The 18,869-nt window shown below is 34.5% G+C and overlaps 1 protein-coding gene across 4 annotated transcripts in view; it reads right to left on the bottom strand.

The window, feature by feature from the left end:
* SLC25A12 (solute carrier family 25 member 12) overlaps positions 1–18,869 on the bottom strand; it is a 149,638-nt gene that overhangs the window by 37,346 nt on the left and 93,423 nt on the right. For 2 of the 4 annotated variants that reach the window (XM_036421891.2, XM_036421892.2), the window contains exons 4-5: positions 17,516–17,631; positions 9,146–9,285 (exon numbers count right to left, since the gene is read on the bottom strand). In XM_036421891.2, the coding sequence (XP_036277784.1) occupies positions 9,146–9,285; positions 17,516–17,631 (256 nt within the window). Of the gene's footprint in view, positions 1–7,440; positions 7,575–9,145; positions 9,286–12,866; positions 12,971–17,515; positions 17,632–18,869 lie in introns of those variants that run through there. The other 2 variants (XM_036421893.2, XM_036421894.2) reach the window with 2 other exon arrangements.

Genomic DNA, 18,869 nt, shown 5'->3' with positions numbered 1-18,869 from the left:
CATTAAAGTTACCTTAGCAGGTATTTGTCCTACACATTTGTTTTAGATATCTTTATGTATATGAATTTAACATTAAAACAAGTTTCAAAAATAGTTTTTCTTAGGTTGAAAGACTAGCAACAAGTATATAAAACCTACTAAATCTTTCAATAGTCTTAACTTTAAAAAATTAAATAGCATTGAGAAAAAACATCCAAATATTTTAATATCTATTTTAATTTCTTAAAAATAGCAATAGAAGTGGGGAAACTAAAATTCAACTGGTAAACAAATATGAAAGAGAAACAGTGTGATAATAAATAACCAGCATGATTTGACAAAGTTTTCTCTCCCCTCTACTTTTTAAAAAAAAAATTCCCACTTTATTAAGGTGTAATTGACAAATAAAATTGTCTTTAAACTGTATAATTTGGTGATTTCATATATATTTGCACAATGTGAAAGGATTCCCAAATTAACTAACACATCCATCACCTCATATATTTATTTTTTTAGGAGATCACAAGTTCTACTCTCTTATCAAATTTCAATTATGCAATATAGTATACAGGTGCTCCAAAAAATGTATGCATACTTTAAATAATTATTAATTCCAATGGGTTAAATATGAAAGAAAAAAAAGAAACATCAATTGAGCTGTCAAACAATGTATACATATACATTTTTGGGGACATCCTATATTATCAATCACTGTCATAATGTTATACACTAGATCTTCAGACCTATCCCTATCTTATACTTGAAAGTTTGCACCCTTTTCCATCCTCTCCTTATCTACCCTAGCCCCTCTCCCCAAAGTCCCTGGCAACCACTTTTCTACTCTGTTTGTATTCAATTTTTTTTTTTTAGATTCTACATATAAGTGATACCATGCAATATTTGTCTGTCTGTCCAGCTTATTTCACTTAGCATAATGCCTCGAAGTTCATCCATGTTGTTGCAAATAACAGGATTTTCTTATTTTTCTAGTGTATAATATTCCTGTGTGTAAAAAAATGCCTTTATCTATTCATCTATTGATACACACTTAAGTGTCTGTACTTTGGCTGCAACCAACATCACATACTACAGATATCTGAGACAAGGATTTGTTTCTTTTGGATATTTACACAGAAGTGGAATTTTTGGATCATATGGTGGTTCTGTTTTTAATTTCTTGAGGAACCTCCATATTGTTTTCCATAGTGGCTCTACCAGTTTACATTCCCACCAACAGTGTACAAATATCACCTTTTCTCCACATCTTCCCAATACTTGGTTATTGGTATGGTATTTTGTTTTTTTGTTTTGTTTTTAATAGTCTTCTTAATGTGTGAGGTGGTATCTCATTGTGATTTTGATTGTATTTTCCTAAGTATTAGTGATATTGAACAACTTTTCATGTACTTGTTGGTCATTTGTATGTCTTTGGAAAAATGTTGATTCAGGTCCCTTGCTCATTTTTTAACTGGGTTACCTGTTGTTTTTTGTTCGTTTGTTTGCTTTGCTGAGTTACATGAGCTTCTTGTATATTTTTTATAGTAACCCCTTATCAGATATGTGGTTTGCAAATATTTTCTCCTATTATTGCTTTTTTGCTTTGTTGATGGCTTCATTTGCTGTGAAGCATTTCAGTTTACTGTATTCTCACTTGTTTATTTTGAATTTGTTACCTCTGCTCTTGGTGTCAAACTCAAAACATCAATGCCAAGAGCTTACCCACTGGTTTTTGGATTTTTGTTTTTTAGGAATTTAGTTTAAGGTCTTTAAGTTTAAGTTTTTAATCCATTTTGAGCTAATTTTTGTATATAAAGTAAGATAGTTCAATTTCATTCTTTCACATGTGAATATCCATTCTTCTCAACATCACTTATTGAAGAGACTATCCTTTTCTCCCTGTATAGTCTTAGCTCCTTTGTCAGAATTTTTTAAAAATATATTTTATTGATATTTTACAGAGAGGAAGAGAGAGGGATAGAGAGTTAGAAACATCAATGAGAGAGAATCATTGATCAGCTGCCTCTCGCACCCCCCCCCCCCCCCACTCTGGGGATGTGCCTGCAACCAAGGTACATGCCCTTGACCAGAATCGAACCCGGGACCTTTCAGTCCCCAGGCCGACGCTCTATCCACTAAGCCAAACCAGTTTCAGCTCCTTTGTCAGAAATTGACCATACATACAGAGACTTATTTCTGGGCTCTCTATTCTGTTATATTGATTTATGTTGTCCATTTTTATGACACTACCAAGTTGTTTTGAATACTATCACATTGTAATATAGTTTGAATTCAGGAAGTGTAATGCCTCTAGTTTTGATCTTTCTCAAGATTGATTTGGCTATATGGGGACTTCTGTGGCTCCATAAATGTTCTATTTCTGTGAAAAATGCCACTGGAATTTTGATAGGGATTGTGGTGGATCTAGAGATTGCTTTGGGTGGTATGAACATTTTAATAATATTATTTCAATCCATGAACACAGTATATTTCCATTTATCTGTCTTCTTCAATTTCTTCCATCAATGCCTTACAGTTTTCAATGTATAGATCTTTCACTTGCATGGTAAAGTTTATTCCTAAATATCTTATCCTTTGTCTCTTTATAAAAGAAATTTTCTTAATTTTCTTTCCAATGCTTTAGTGTATAGAAATACAACTTTTATATATTGATTTTGTATCCTGCAACTTTCCTAAAGTCATGGATTAGTTTTAACAGGTGTGTGTTGCAAAGTCTTTAGGATTTTCTATGTATAATATTATTTCACCTGTAAAAAAAAAAAAAAAGTAATAATCTTACTTCTTCCTTTCCAATTTGGATGCCTCATTTCTTTTTCTTGCCTAATTATTCTGGCTAGGATTTACAGTACTTTTTTAAATAAAAGTGGCAAGAGTAGTCATCCTTGTCTTGTTTCTGATCTTAGAGTAAAACTTTTCAGCTTTTCATGTATTATATGTCAGATGTGGGGCTGTTATATATGGTTTTTATTATGTTACAGTATGTTTCCTCTATCCCCTAGTTTGTTGAGTTTTTACCATAAATGGATGTTGGATGTTGTCAAATGCTTTTCTGCATCTATATCTATTGAGATGATTATATGATTTTTACCCTTCATTTTGTTAATGTGGTTTATCACATTTAATGATCTGCATATGTTGAACCATCTTTGTATCCCAGGAATAAATCCCACTTAATCATGGTGTATGATCCTTTTAATACTATTAAATCCAGATTGCTACTATTTTGCTGAAGATATCTGCATCTTTCTTCATTGGGAATATTAGGCTATAATATTCTTTTCTTGTAGTGTCCTTCTCTGACTTTGGTATCAGGGTAATACTGGTCTTGCAAAATGAATGTGGAAGAAGTGTACCCTCCTCTTCTATTTTTGAGAAAAGTTGGAGAATAATTTGTACTAATTCTTCTTTAAATGGTAGTATTTGCCAGTGAAGCTACCTGGTCCTAAAGTTAAAATAAAAAAATATTTTATCTTCATCCAAGGATATACTTTCTACTGATTTTGGAGAGAGAGGAAGGAGGAGGGAAAGAAAAACATCAATAGGTTCTGCCTGACCGGGAATTGTCCTGACCAGGAGTCGAACCCGTGAGCCTTCAGTGCACAGGATGACACTCCAACCAACTGAGCCACATCAGATAAGGCTGATCTTTTTGAAAAGCCAGCTTATAGCTTTACTGATCTTTTCTGCTATCTTTCTGTCTCTACTAGCATTTCACTTATTTCTGCTTTAATCTTTGTTACTTCCTTCCTTCTCTGACTTTGGACTCAGTTTGTTATCTTTTTCTAGTTCCTTGAAGTGTAAAGGTAGGTTGCTTTCATTTTTCTTAATGTGGGTGCTTATAACAATAAACTTCCCTCTTAGAATTGCTTTTACTGCAATCCTATATGTTTTGGCATGTTCTTCTTTTTCCATATTCATCAGTCTCAAAATATTTTTTCTTTTCCTTTTGACTTCCTCTACCATTCATTTATTATCAGAAGTATGTTGTTAAATCGCCACATATTTGTGAATTTTCACTCCTTCTCACTCCATCTTTTTATCACCTTAGCTCCAACCACACATCACCTTTCAAATGAAGTAGGAATTTTTCCGTCTCTATTTCATCCTTAAAATATGCTTGAAAGAAAGTGTTCCCCATGGAAAGGATATTCCTGAGCAGCATCAGAAGCAAACACAGGTCCCACTCTCTATCTTATATGTTTTCCCTTCCTGTTCATTCTTTTTTGACTCCTTCTTTATATTCTTTTTTATGTTTCTGTTTTCTCCATGCATGTGTCTTATGCTCTCAGAAATATCCAGTGCCAACCTTGGACATGATTAAGGCTTATTAATGATACTCACTACTAAAGAAAATGTGAACCTTTATAGTAAAAATAAAGCAGAATTGTAATAGATTTTCCATTTTTTATGAGATTAACAATTGAATTTCATATATCTTTTAAAGATATATTTCTGAAGATCACAGATAAAATTATGGAGTGTATGGGACGGGCTTCCAAATGATCCAGTAGTGGGGCAGAGTGGGGATTACAGGTTAAACAAGATTGGCCAACAGTTGATAATTGTTGAACTTGGTTGATGGATAAATGGGGTTGATTATCCTACTCTATTTTGAAATATATTTGAAGTCTTTCAAAATAAAGTTTTAAAAATTGAAATTAAGAACTTCAAAATGGGAAGCAACACAAAGTAGGAAGAAGCCCCATATACAGCTCTCAGTTTATGTAGTATAACTAAAACATCAGGGTAAAATAGATATTATAAAATATCTTCAGTAAATGCAAAGGAACCAACAATGAGAAAAATATATAATATTTTCAATTTTTTAAGTTTAAACACTTTATAAGGTCAGTCAGGTAGGGATTAACATTGAAAGTATTAGAACAAGCACTGGGTTGTACAAATACCCACACCTAAAAGGTAACAGTTTTCAAATAATACCCTGAATTTATAAAAGATAAAATAAGGATACTCTTAAGAAAAAAAAACAAACAAAAAAAAACCCTCTTTACCTAAAAATGTAAGTATTCCATTAAATAAATGATAAGATAAAAATAAATTTGCTTCAAATCAAAACAACAATGCGGTACCATCTCACACCTGTCAGAATGGCCAACATCAACAAATCGACAAACGACAAGTGTTGGCGAGGTTGCGGAGAAAAAGGAACCCTCGTGCACTGCTGGTGGGAATGCAGACTGGTGCAACCACTGTGGAGAACAGTGTGGAGTTTCCTCAAAAAACTGAAAATGGAACTCCCATTTGATCCAGTAATCCCACTCCTAGGAATATATCCCAAGAAACTAGAAACACCAATCAGAAAGGATATATGCACCCCTATGTTCATAGCAGCACAATCTACAATAGCCAGAATTTGGAAACAGCCTAGGTGCCCGTCAGCAGATGATTGGATCCAAAAACTATGGTACATCTACACAATGGAATACTATGCTGCCATAAAGAAGAAGGAATTCTCATCATTTGCAGCAACCTGGATGGAATTGGAGAACATCATGCTGAGTGAAATAAGCCAATCAATGAAAGAGAAACACCACATGACCTCACTCATTTGTGGATAATAAAGAGCATTATAAACTGATGAACCAAAAGATAGATATAGAGACAGTAAAACAACAAGGAGACTGTCAAATTACAGCAGGAAGGGTAGGGAGATCTGGGGAAGATAATAGATCAACCGAAGGACTTGTATACATGCATATAAGTACAACCAATGGACATAAAACTATGGGGAGGGAGGGGATATGGGGGAGGGAGGGAGGGGGCAAAAAAAAATCATTAAAATATGTAAAAATAAATAAATAAATTAAAAAAAAAAAAAAAAATAAATTTGCTTCTGTATTGAAAGGTTGAATAGGGGAACTGAGGAAAATGATAAAGAAAGGGAATTTTGCTAAAGCTAAAGGTCTTGTGCACTTGGAAATGCATTTCACATAGCTATGAAATTAAAGTAGCAGAACGTCAGGAATATATAGACAATATACATGGTCTTCCAAAACTCCACACTTCACAAAATCACAGTAAAAGAACAAAAAGCAAACAAACAAAAATTCAAGAATAAAGAGAATGGAAAAGAAGGAAACAGCAACTATGTTTTTAAGATTAGAGAGAAGAAGGGCAAGTGACAAATGACTTGACAGGACCAAGAAAACTAGAAACAGAAAAAGCCAAAAAGCAATCCAAAGTACAGGATAGACCCCCCAGAGACTCATAAATTGGCTGACTAGTACTCTTGGATGTGACAGTGAAGGTGAAGAAGAAAACAGGAGGCTTAGATGGAAGTCTGTTTAAAAAGCAGTTAATTGTCTGCCTTACTGCATCAGAACTATACCTCTGTCCTTTCCCAACCTTGGCAAAAAGACTAGAGGTCCAGTGCCTGGAAAGTTTAACAGAGGATCCAGAATAGGGAAGACCAGCTTGAAAAGGGGTAAGTAAATGAAAGTCCATCTTCATACCAAATGTTGTCTTCGCAGCCAGAATGTTAAAATCCAGATCTAATAATCTAGATGGGAGGCCAGATTATTACTCTGTGATTACCTAATAAAAAGGAAAAGACCTAAACATGCAGACATTAGAGGTTCCCCAATACAACAGCCCAGCCAGAGTAAGGCCCAGAGTTAACTAAGTCCTACCATGAACAAAAGCTTCGTGTAAGATTCAATTTTAAATATGAAATAAGGATCAAGGAGCATCAGACATATGAGAAAAGCCACTAACATAAAAAAAAACCACGGGCCAGACAAAGAGAAATTTAGAGGAAACACACTCGCAGGAGTGTGTTAAACATAAAACAAAAGTTAAACATAAAACAAAAAACCCTATCTTTAATATCTTTGAAGAAATAAAACAATAGTACATCTACAAAAGAAGCATAGTATGCTGTTTTTAAAAGAAATATTCAAAAAAACAAAAAGAGTTCCTGAATGTTAGAAATATAATAAAAATTGAAAACTGAATAGAAGGTTCAGAAGGAAAATATGAAAGAAAACTAAAGGATCGTACATTTAATATATTTACTAGTTTTAGAAAGGAAGAAAATAGGAGGGAATAAATAGGAAAATAAGAATATTTTCTATAACTGAAGGACATAAATTTTCAAATTTAAAAAGCCCACTGAATGCTCAGCACAATGAGTAAAAATAGACTCACATCAAGGAAAATCACTGTGAAATTTCAAATCACTTTAGGAAGGGGAAATAATTTAAAACTTCTCAGAGTGGGGGGAAAAAATATTTCAAAACAGAATCAAGAATAAGAATGGCACTGGACTTCTGAGTGGCAACACTGGAAGCCAGAAAACAAATGAGGAATGTTTTTAAAATTCTGAGGAAAATAAATTCCTATTTGAGCTCTACACCCAACCAATCTAAGTTCAATAATTGAGCAGAGGTTTTCATATGAAAAGTCTCATGAAAAATTACTTACTTTCCTCAGGAAGCCCTTGCAGGAAGTGCTCCACCAAAAAGGAGAAATAAACCATAATAAAAGGAGAGATGAAATCCAGCACATGGAGATTCAATATAACAGAAAGGCAAATGGATTCCCCAGTATGAAGCTGAAGGGAGATCACAGGCTGACAGCTATGCATGAAGAACAAAGTCCAGCTTCCAACCATGAAGCAAAAAGTTAAACATAAAATTACCATATGACCCAGTAATTGCACTCTTGGGGATATACGCAAAAGATTTGAAAATAGGTATTTAAACAAAAATTTGTACACCAATATTCATAGCAGCACTATTCACAATAGACAGAAGGTGAAAACAGAGGGCTCATAGCTAATGAATGAATTAAAAAAATATGGTATATCCATACAATGGAATAATATTCAGACATAAAAAGAAAAGTATTAATACATGCTCTTTAACATGGAGAGTCCTTAGAAACATTTGTTAAATAGAAAAAAAGCCATACACAAAAAGTCATGTTTAAAAAAAAAAAAAAAAGTAATGTTATGCAATTAATTCTATTTACAGTTGACTCTTGAATAACATAGGGTTAAGGGTATCAACTCCCCCCAGTCAAAAATTCCCAAAATTTAACTACAAATAGATAGATTACAGTTGATGAGAAGCCTTACCAATAACATAACCAGTCAATTAACACATATTTTGTATGTCATGTGTTATATACTGTATTCTTATAATAAAGTAAGGTAGAGAAAAAGAATATGTCATTAAGAAAATCATAAGGAAGAGAATATGCATTTATTGTAGTACATATTTACTGAAAAAAAGATTTGTGTATAAGTGGACCTATGCAGTTCAAACCCATGTTGTCCAAGGGTCAACTGTATATGAAATATTCAGAGTTGGTAAGTCCATAGAGACAGAAAGTAGATTGATGGTTGCTAGGGGCTGGGGAGAGACAAGAATGGGGAGTGACAGCTTAATGGGTACAGGGTGTTCTTCTGGGGTGATGAAAAGGTTTTAGAACTAGAGGTGGTGGTTCTACAACACTGTGAATGCACTAAATGCCACTAAATTGTGCACTTTTACATGGTTAATTTTATGTTAAGTGAATTTTACCTCAATTTTTTAAAAAAGAAAGAAAGCTCCTGGAGTGCTCTAAGATGAAATTGATAGAATACCTAATGTGTTTTAAACATATTAAAATGAGATTTTAATAACTGAGGCAAAGTTTGAGAATAAATTACATTAATACATAGAAAATGAAACAATTAAGAGAAACTAGAAATTCTAAGTAATCATTTTAGTGATGCATACTGTTTACAAAATTATAGTAATTCAAATATGATATTGATCTAAGTAGACTCATAAGATGGGGGAGAGGGAGACACGGAAAATTTCAAATCTGTATTAGAGAGGGAGAGATGAAAGAAGTAACTACTAATCTCCCATAGTTTAAATTCAATAAAAAATACCTATAAGTGAAAATTTTTAAAGTAGAAATGTCGGCACAAGTTTATTATTTAAAGCTATGGGAGTAAGTACTGAAAGAAACAATTATAAAAGTCTTTAAGAGTTTCTTCTGGGAGTAGGAAATGAAAAATTGAGATACAATACCCCAGGGGATTGCAAGTTTTTATAGAAAACTTAGTAAAACTTAAAGGAAACGAGGTGGAGGAAGAATGATATATATTTACACTAGTTATGAAAACTCAGCTCACCTGGAGAAACTGTGTGAATTCTGTGTAGTTAAGATGCTTCTTCCGATTATGCCCAAAATGCAGTCGGATAAATTCACAGTCCCAGTTAAAAGGGATATGATGATGAATAATAGTCTGTCCAAAAATTTCTTTGACATTTTCTTAAAAGGGAAAACAAAAATAAATAAATTATAACCAGAATAAGTAGTTTAGTCCACTGCAATGTTCCTACAGAAAGAAATTAAGAGAAGTTTTAAAAGTCAATATTATCTGATTCTATTAAGATTAGCTGAAAAGATTTTTGTGCCCAGAAACCCATGAGGAACAGAATTGATACAAAATATAATTTTACACTTAAAATTGTGTACCATTACATATAAGGCCATGAGATTCTTAATTTCTCTTGATATAATTTTAATTAGGAAGTGATTTATATCTTGCACTATAAATGGCTGCTACTTTGCATTCCAGTATAAAATCAACTGTGTTTTCCCGGTTCCTCAAGGAGTCGAATTAAGCCCTTTATCAGAAGCATGAATACCTAAATTACAGTATAATGCAATATTTGTCATACTAAGTATGGTTTGATTGAGGCTTGATTATTACATTCACACTACCCTGAATATGTCTATTGAAGATAGGTATAAGAAATACTACCAAAAGCATATCATTAGCTCAGCAGCAAGCACCTTATTAAAAGCTTCTGATATTGTCAAAAATATGGTCTTGACACAAAGCTTCAAAATCCTCATAAAAACCATGATTATTAGTCTCAACTATTAAAATATTTTAAGATAAGTGAAATTAGTGATTCACTTTTACATAAAGAAGGACTAAACACAGTATACTAACTTTTAGATAAGAACCAGTCACACTGTGTAATATACAACCAAAACCGTCTAATAGCTTGTCTTCATGCACTAACCATGTCATTCACTTTCTTACACAGTTCCACCCTTACAATAAAAGTCAGTTCACAAATGACTGGTACTTTAATAAGCATAGACTGGAGAGACTAATTTAAAAGCTCATGCAAAAAAATCATTAAAAAGTTAAGAAAGCAGGAAGCCTTACTGACATCTAAAGAACAAAATTGTTTTCAAATTTAAGCCAATTATATTAGTGAAAGGGTTTTGCCATCAAGAGCTATCAATTAATTATACTAAAGAATTAGTAAATGCAAGTTTAATATTTTATAATCTCCAACTATGCTATTTTCTCTAATTTCTTCAAATTCTTTAAATAAGATACAGATCTCAATGTTGTAAATGGTTTAATGGATTCCCTTTAGTTTTTATACCTCTTTTCCTTGATAGAAGCATTGCTGTGGTAGGGATGGGGAGGTATGCAGTGTAAGCATCCTGAACTAGAAATCCTGCCAGTCTGGACTCAACATAGATAATAGCTCTGAATAGGTCACACCAATCAGTAACTTGGAAGAAGGCATTGGATGTCACTGGGGAGATGGGATTCTCATCTTTGCTTCAAATGAATGTAGCATTTATTTCTTGCTTAAGTAGCAACAGTATTAAAGAATTTTCAAATCATTTTTACTTTCCATAAACACAAATTATTATAAATTTATGGGGTTTTGTTTCTAAAAACAAAAAATTAACTCAATAGCAATTCATGGGATTCTGACTTCTAACCAACACAAATGATTACCCTTAAATTTACATAAAACTTCACATTATAAAATATGTTAAAGTTTAAAAAATAATTAAAATAACAAGGGTTGCAATAAAATATTTAGAGCTAAAAATATTATGATAGATCAAAAAAAATTTAGAATTCTCCAATTTATTTGGCAGTTTCTATTCCCAAATTAATTATCCTTATTTTTAAGTCTAATAAGGTATGAAACTAAGGAAACATGAATAAATGGAAAGCAACTCTAACTGGTTTGGCTCCGCAGATGGAGTGTCCACCTGTGAACCAAAGGGTCCCGGAATCAAATGCCCAAATTGCGAGTTCCATCCCCACTAAGGAGCGTGCAAGAGGCAGCCAATCAGTGATTCTCTCTCATCATTGATGTTTCTATCTCTCTCTCCCCTCTCCCTTCCTCTCTGAAATATATATATATTATATATAATATATATATGTTATAAGAAATCAAAAGCAGAACAGAATAAGTTAAATAACTACTTATATTTGAGTAATATTATTAAAGGTAATAAGTTATTTTATGATAATCTTTATTTTTAAATTCACAAGTCCCAAAACTCAACTATTGTATTTGATAAGAAATGTACATATTACTATCTAGATTTTATATAATGGTGGAATAAAGCTGACTTCCCTTTATGTGTTCAGAAGATAGCAGAATCTCAAGTGTGAAATGATATCAATGTAAAAAATTCAGAAGCTTTCAAACTACAAAAAAATAATTAACTATGAAAATTATTTTCTATCACAAAAAAATTACAATGTATAAGCCAAAATTATAATGTATAATCTATATTTAGAAAAATAGCTCTATAATAAAAACTTCCTATTTTATAAACTTCCTAGCAACCTCTAATTAAGATATTAGAACATCTTCAAAATAATTAAAATGATGGTCTAAATTACTCTTAGTAATCTCCCAAATATTGAACTGTCGTTTTCCATAAGTATTTGTTTGAACTTTTCCTATTTCTCCTAAAGTGGACATGTGCCAGCTTTTATATGGTTTCCTTATAACCATTATAATGTGCTGTAGTTTATTAGCTACCCTTAGATGTTGTTAATTATTTAGGCCATGTCACAGTCTACAACTATAGTTACTAGGATGAACAAAATTTCAAACCTACTTTGGCACCTCTTGAGGTATCCCACTTTCCTTCTGTTATTATTTACACCCCCAACTGTCTAAGGCTAAGTCAGGCCTTCTGAATACAGAAATAATTAGTACCACTATTATTTTGCAGCCCTATACTTAATTACCACTTTACTTTTACCAGGATGTGCTTATCAAAAAAGTTAGACAAATCTCCAGAACTGGAGAATGTATACTAGTATAACTGATGTTCTTATCTTACCAGCTTTTGTCAGGTCCTGCATGACATGAAAAGGAACACCAATAATCTCAAATGTACCCAGTACATCTAACTGACACTGCATAACAAGTTGTCCCCCCAGAGAATCCCGTCTTTCCAGTGGCAAACAAGGGTCTTGAGCTCTAAATAGCACTTCTTGGAGTGCTAATTCAGTAGCCACAGTTCTGGCCTGGATGAAAGGGATACGACAGTCACATCTTATGGCAGCAAGATCATGATCTAGTGTTTTTTTTATACTACGTTGGTATTGCTAAGAGAAATAGGAATCCATTCATTTTCTGACATAGAGGAAACAATAGACCACCTTTTCACTTCCTGCAGAGCATGGGCTTATGGAAAGAAATGGTTTCTAATTCCTTTGAAAAGGGAATCGGGGCCAGATACAAAAGTAGCCTATCATTGTGTTGCCTTTGCTCAAAGGAGACTAGCACAATGATTTGTCAGGAGGCAGGTAATGATGATAACTGTGATTAAGTAAAAGTGTTCACAGACGTATAACATTAGTCAGTTTAGCTGAATCAGTCACTTATGACGATTGGACTAGGTGAAATATACATTGAAGCATATATATTATGTAAATATGTCTTAACAGAGGTCTTAATTTTCCCCACTGTGTCTCCCCATCTCATCCACCCTCATCCCTCCCCTGGTCCTTATGGGAGCTTCCTACTGGTCTTGTTCACCTTTCTGCAGTACAAAATTACCTCTGACCGGGGCTGGCACTCTTCTCCAAGACTGCCGCCATGCCTGTTCCATGAATGAGCCTGGAAGGAGCTGCTGTACCAACGGTGTGGCCAGAGAACTCCTCCTGTAGGTATACAAGCCATCAGCCCTGTGACACAGCCCACCTACCATCAGCCCAACGACATCCTGATTCCAAGGATTTCAGCCCAGCAGGAACCACTGCTTTCAACTTACAGGCTTTAGACCAAACATTTTTATTGTCAGGGGGGGAAAAGTCCTCAACAGCTGAGTTTCACCTGCACAGTTCTTACAGTGAAGTCAGAGAGGCCTTTGGGACTTCCACCATGAACAATGAATATCCTTGTGTGTCACTGAACAAAAACAATGGCAAGACTTGAGGAGGTAAAGAGTTTTTCAGTGAAGGAAAACTTGGGGGAAAGAAGAGAAACAACTAAGAGACCAAAAAAGAAAATAAACAACAACAAAATAAAGATCAACAACAGGAACTCGTAGAGGAAGTCCCAATCAATATAGCATGTAGACTCAGACCCAACCTTCTAGGTTCTACTCCCAGTAGTTGGATCATTAGTTTTTTGGGTGACCTCCTCTTTTTCGAAGGAGAAGTGTTTCTGTTAACACTTTACCTACCTTCAGGAGGGACTACTATACAGTCAGTCAACAAAGTACTCATGCTGTCAAATACATGGAAAGGTCCGTTTCTCAGAAAAGATTAACTTAAAAGGCATCTATTTCTATAGAAACTAGATGCTTTCATAGTCTATCACCAAATGGTATAAAAACTAATAACAGCATGTCTTTTTTTTTTTTTACCTCAAACTCTATAGCCATTCTAAAAACCTTGAGTATTAATATGACCTTCTCTGCAATAACTGAAACAAGCCTCAAAAATTCTTCCTGATTTAATTTGAACACCAGGTGAAATTCTAATTCTTAAGAATTAAGCTGGGTATTGATTAGCATTAGTACTTCATATTATTCCATGTCTACAGTTTGTTTCCTCTGAAAAGGTACAACATTTTTCATATATAGCCCTCCATCTCCTGAGCCTTTCTATAATAGCAGTGGTTATGCCTAATTTATTCTTTCCTTTAGGGGGAAAGAGTCTATTTTAGAGACACAAACATTTTTATTTGCTATACATATTGATGGTCAAAGACAATATAAAATCAAAAGGAATCTCTGCTTTTTGAGGATCCTACAGTCAGGGGGTAAAGATGTGCCCTTGGAAAAGTTCACTTCAGAGAGTTCCTATTCCTAGGCAAACACTTGGAACACAATGTTGAGATTTTAATAGAAAACTTAAAATGTATAACATGTTTTATATTCATTTATTAATTAACAGATGAAGAGTTTGGGTGGTCATTTTATTTTAATGATTATATCTTTGTTAAAGCAAAAGGCTTTTATTTTCTTAATTTGTGACAAAAATATATCAGCTATTGACAATACAATGTAGTGTAACTGGTTATTTAGGTTACTTCAAGCTAATTCTGTCAAGCAGAATATCCAATACACTAGTGGATAACAGTAAGACCAAGGCAAATTTGTTTTGTATCTAGCACACACCAGTCATGCAATGGCCTCTACAAGGCTCATGCCACCAGGCAGTAACAGATATACAAGCCATTAAGTAATTATCCACAGCATGCACTAAAAGTTGTATTAAAGGAACATCAAAAAGGAAACAATTATCTAATGATTTTATTTCCTCTTGTAAAAAACCCAGAATCCTCTCCTGAGCTTGCATATTCTGAAATGAATTATCAAGGTCTCAATGTAAGTCCTCTCTTCCAGAGTAAAGGCATCTCTAACAATGGGGGGGGGGGGGGGGGGGGGGGGAACTTGCCCAAACTCAAGAAAATATTATTCAATATTGCTATAATACTGATATAAATACTTGAAAGATGCACACAATGTATAATTTGATGTGAAAAAAAAACCAAAAGCATAGATGAGAACAATATATACAAGTACACAGATAACATCATCATTATAGTCTATGAGAGCTAGCTACTCATGGCATACCAGTCTTTCCCCACTCCATTACACCTTGCATCCAATATTCTCTCCCACCTTTCTCTCCAGATGTGCACAACACAAAACTATTCTTTAAATAAGCTTCAAACTAGAAAACACAAGGCCATTTGGTAAAAAGAATTTCAAGTTAGAATTTCGAGTTAGGATCTAAAATTTGCTTTTACTTAAGCTATATGTGTAAATACATAAGCATTATTCACTTTATTAAACAGATACAAACATGAAAACTGACCTTTATCACAGATCCAAAAACCCTATAAAGATTATTTTCTTATGCTGAAATTATAGTCTCAAAATATAGCCTTAGAAATCTTGTTAAATGGCATTTCTAATAGTTTCAATGTTCTTCCTCATTTCTTAAGAATATGAAATTAAACTTTCTCTTTTTCATTATGATTTTTTTCATTTTAGTTAAGAACATCATCTAAAAATGGATCCTCAAAACTAGGGAGGCAAGGCAGAAAATGGTCAAAGTACCCAGGAAATAGGTGAGCACTATCAAAAGAATCATTCAGCTGGCCAGGGATCCCCGTTACAATGTTGAAAGGTGGGTCAGCTTTACCTTATTCCATAAGAATCTTCCGATCTCTAGATTATGGAGAAGAATGAAAGCAGGATTTTGGAGGGTCTATATGCTCTTCAATTCATCCTAGGTGCTATAAAAACTAAAACTGATTTGTTTTGCTTTTAATCCTAATTATATGTTCTTAAAATCATAAATCATAGTCTGAGGGCAAAAACAAAAGATCTATAAAATGCTAAAGCTCTATAAAATAAAATGTTAAAGTGGTAAAAACCAACTACTTCCTACACTCATTTTAACATACTAATCAACAATGGCATGAGTCTCTATTGTTAGTCTGTTGTATGTACTGACTTGAGTGACTAATTTTTCAAAATAGAAATTGAGAAAATCAATCAAATGGAGGATACACAAAGAACCATGATATCAAGATAGGAGGTACAAGATAAATCACAATTTGTTTTTGGGAAATATAAATCTTACATAATGGACATGTGATAGAAGCACAGATATAATGTCATTAATGCAGATATTTGTATCAAGATATTTCCCAAGCATTTCTGCACATTTGGAAGTGAGGCATATGAGCGTGTGTGATACCTACTGAAAATAGAAAATGCAGCATTATCAGTAGTACTGGGTTAATGCTGAAGGATAAGATACAATGGTTTTATGCTTTAAATACAGAATCTAGGTATTTTTGAGGAAAGTCAATATTCCTTAGGAGGCATTATGGCCAGAGATTGCTCCAAAGCAGGGAGAATTCCAAGATATGCACAGGAACCTAAAATGTTCTGCCAGGTTTTTATTTGGGAAAATCATATTCAGAAGACATCTGGGCTAATGGGCAGAAGGAAACAATCAATGGCAAACTAGAAAATGTGCCCACTGAGATCACAGCAAAGGCACCACTGGTCCTTCTGAACACCTGTATGTTCTCACCAGTCTTCCATGCAGTGATACTCCTTCCTTTGGGTTTAATTAAAAGTATCTGGTTTAGAACAAATTCTATGGTGAATGAAGATTTAGTCCTGTGGCTCAGGAAAAGCCCAACTTTCAAGAGTTACTACTTACTGATGCCAATTCACACCATAAATGGGGATCTAGCTCAGTTTTACAAGATGAAAAAGTTCTGGAGATCTATTTTACAACAATGTGAATATACTCAACAATATGAACTATACACTTAAAAATGGTTAAGATGGCAAGTGTTACGTGTTGTTATCAAATTTAAGAACTCTAAATTAAAAAAATTAAAAAATTAAAAGGATGGAGCACTCAAAGTCCTTAAAAACACTACATGACTTTATTAAAAAGCCTATTGCAGGAAAACCTAATAGATACTTTTCCTAAATAAAAACTAATTTCTGCAAACAAGTGTCATTAAAAATTAATACATAATGCCAAACAGAAATCCAAGTCCATAGTTTGTGAGACATCAACAATGTGCTAATTTTTTTGCTTATCAAAGAATCTACTCCCAACTCAGATGGCAATTTTAATACCTTAGTCTCGTTCCCTAAAACCAGAATTCTAAAAGAGGGTCCAGAGAAGGTTAATTATTCTTGCCTTAACCTCCTCCTTTAGTGCCATTCTTGGTGTTAAAATGACTAGCAGCAATTTTCCAAAGACACTACAGAGAAGCTCTGCAGATATTTGTATCAGGTTTTTATTTGGGAAAATCGTATTCAGAAGACAACTGGGCTAATGGGCAGAAGAAAACAATGCTCTGCTCAGAAGTCCTTTTAAGATTGTTGTTGTTCACAGTCTTGTTTCATAAAGACTTTTCCCCAGGCTGGCTCAGAACAAGAAAAATTTACACCACCTATTTTAGGAGTGTGAAAGTGTCAATGACTCAATGAGATGAAGTAATGACATTCCTAGGTTCCTTATTTTTTTGCAGTAGTCTAATGCTTACAAGAAAATAAAACAATTTACCTGCATAAATCCTTTTAAGAAAGTAATATTTTGATTATTGACTAGCTCATAAATAATCAGCAATCTATATGCAGTTGCTAGATTTAGAAATTAAGACTGGACCAGCCTCACCTACTTCATTTATCACTTACAATCTTTTTTTTTCCTTACCAAATGTCACCTCTCCATTTCCACTCTTGTCAAACAATTGGAAAGCCACTATGAACATGGAATCTGGAGCACATAAAACAGATTCAAATGCCAAAAACTCTTGATAGGAGATCAACCTAGAATAAAATATAAAATGTTACTGGCTGATACAAAAAGAAAAAAACATCAAGCATTTAAACTGCCTTTACTGTATGAACTATAACTCAGGGTAACTAAATAATAGATGAAAAAAGCTTCTCTTCATAGAGGTATTCCAGATAATAAAAAAAAGAAGGAATGAATAAAATTAAAATATCAGCCTTTTCTGGGAGCGGCCAGGCCCAGAGCAGCCGGGTCTGGTGCGGCCAGCCCCGGAGCAGCAGCTGCCAGGCTGGGAGCGGCCAGGCCCGGAGCAGCGGCTGCCAGGCTGGGAGCGGCCAGGCCTGGAGTAGCCGGGTCAGGTGCGGCCAGGCCTGGAGCAGCAGCAGCCTAGAGCAACTAGGTCGGGAGCGGCAGTGACCAGACCCAGAGCAGCTGGTTGTGGAACGAACTAGAGCAACAGAGGCCAGGCCCGGAGCAGCCAGGCCCAGAACAGCTCGCTCCTCGCCTGCCCCTGCCCCACGGCTGCCTCTCAGACATGGCTGGAAACTTTTGCGGGAACTTGAGGGTCTGCTGAATCAAGTGATGAAGGCTTAGATCTGGATGTGTTGAGTTAGTATAGCGCTGGGGTGTTGATCTGTGAGTGCCTTGGGTGGGGCCTGGATGAGGCTGGTTGACCTATTTGGAAATGTCTTTTGTGTGAAGTGTATCATTGGGCATGTGGAGGTATTATTAATATGAGAAAATGCTAAGTAACTGATTTACTATCTGAAAAGGGATTTACTATCGGGGAAAGGGAGGGAGGAAGAGACTGAACATAAACCGTGCACCTATGGATGAGGACAATGGGGGATGGGGAGGGGGCGGTGGGTGGGGTGGAAACCTGGTGGAGGGGGGAAGAAATGAGGAACCTTTGTAATAATATGAACAATAAAGATTGATTAAAAAAAAAAATTAAAATAATCAGCCTTTTAAAAAACTCTAACAAATTAATGGACCTGGGCAATAATCATTAGCCACTAACATCACAAAAAGAGAGAGAACTAGACCAAAATTAATTAAACTTGAATCTGAACAAGTCTATAGATCAGAGTTCCTCAACCTTGGCACTCAACAGTACCAGTCTAGGCTGGATAATGCTTGTTGTGGAGGCCTCCTGTGCACTGTATCTGGTTTGGCAGCATACCTGGCCTCTACCCACTAGTGCCAATAGCAGCCCCCATGTTAAGAATCACTATTCTAGGTGTAATCAACAATTTATGAAAAATACAAAGGA

The sequence above is a fragment of the Pipistrellus kuhlii genome, unplaced genomic scaffold, assembly GCF_014108245.1.
Source record: "Pipistrellus kuhlii isolate mPipKuh1 unplaced genomic scaffold, mPipKuh1.p scaffold_m20_p_7, whole genome shotgun sequence".
Taxonomy (NCBI): domain Eukaryota; kingdom Metazoa; phylum Chordata; class Mammalia; order Chiroptera; family Vespertilionidae; genus Pipistrellus; species Pipistrellus kuhlii.
The sequence above is the reverse complement of the archived record's forward strand: the minus strand, read 5'-3'. Positions and strand labels throughout refer to the sequence as shown.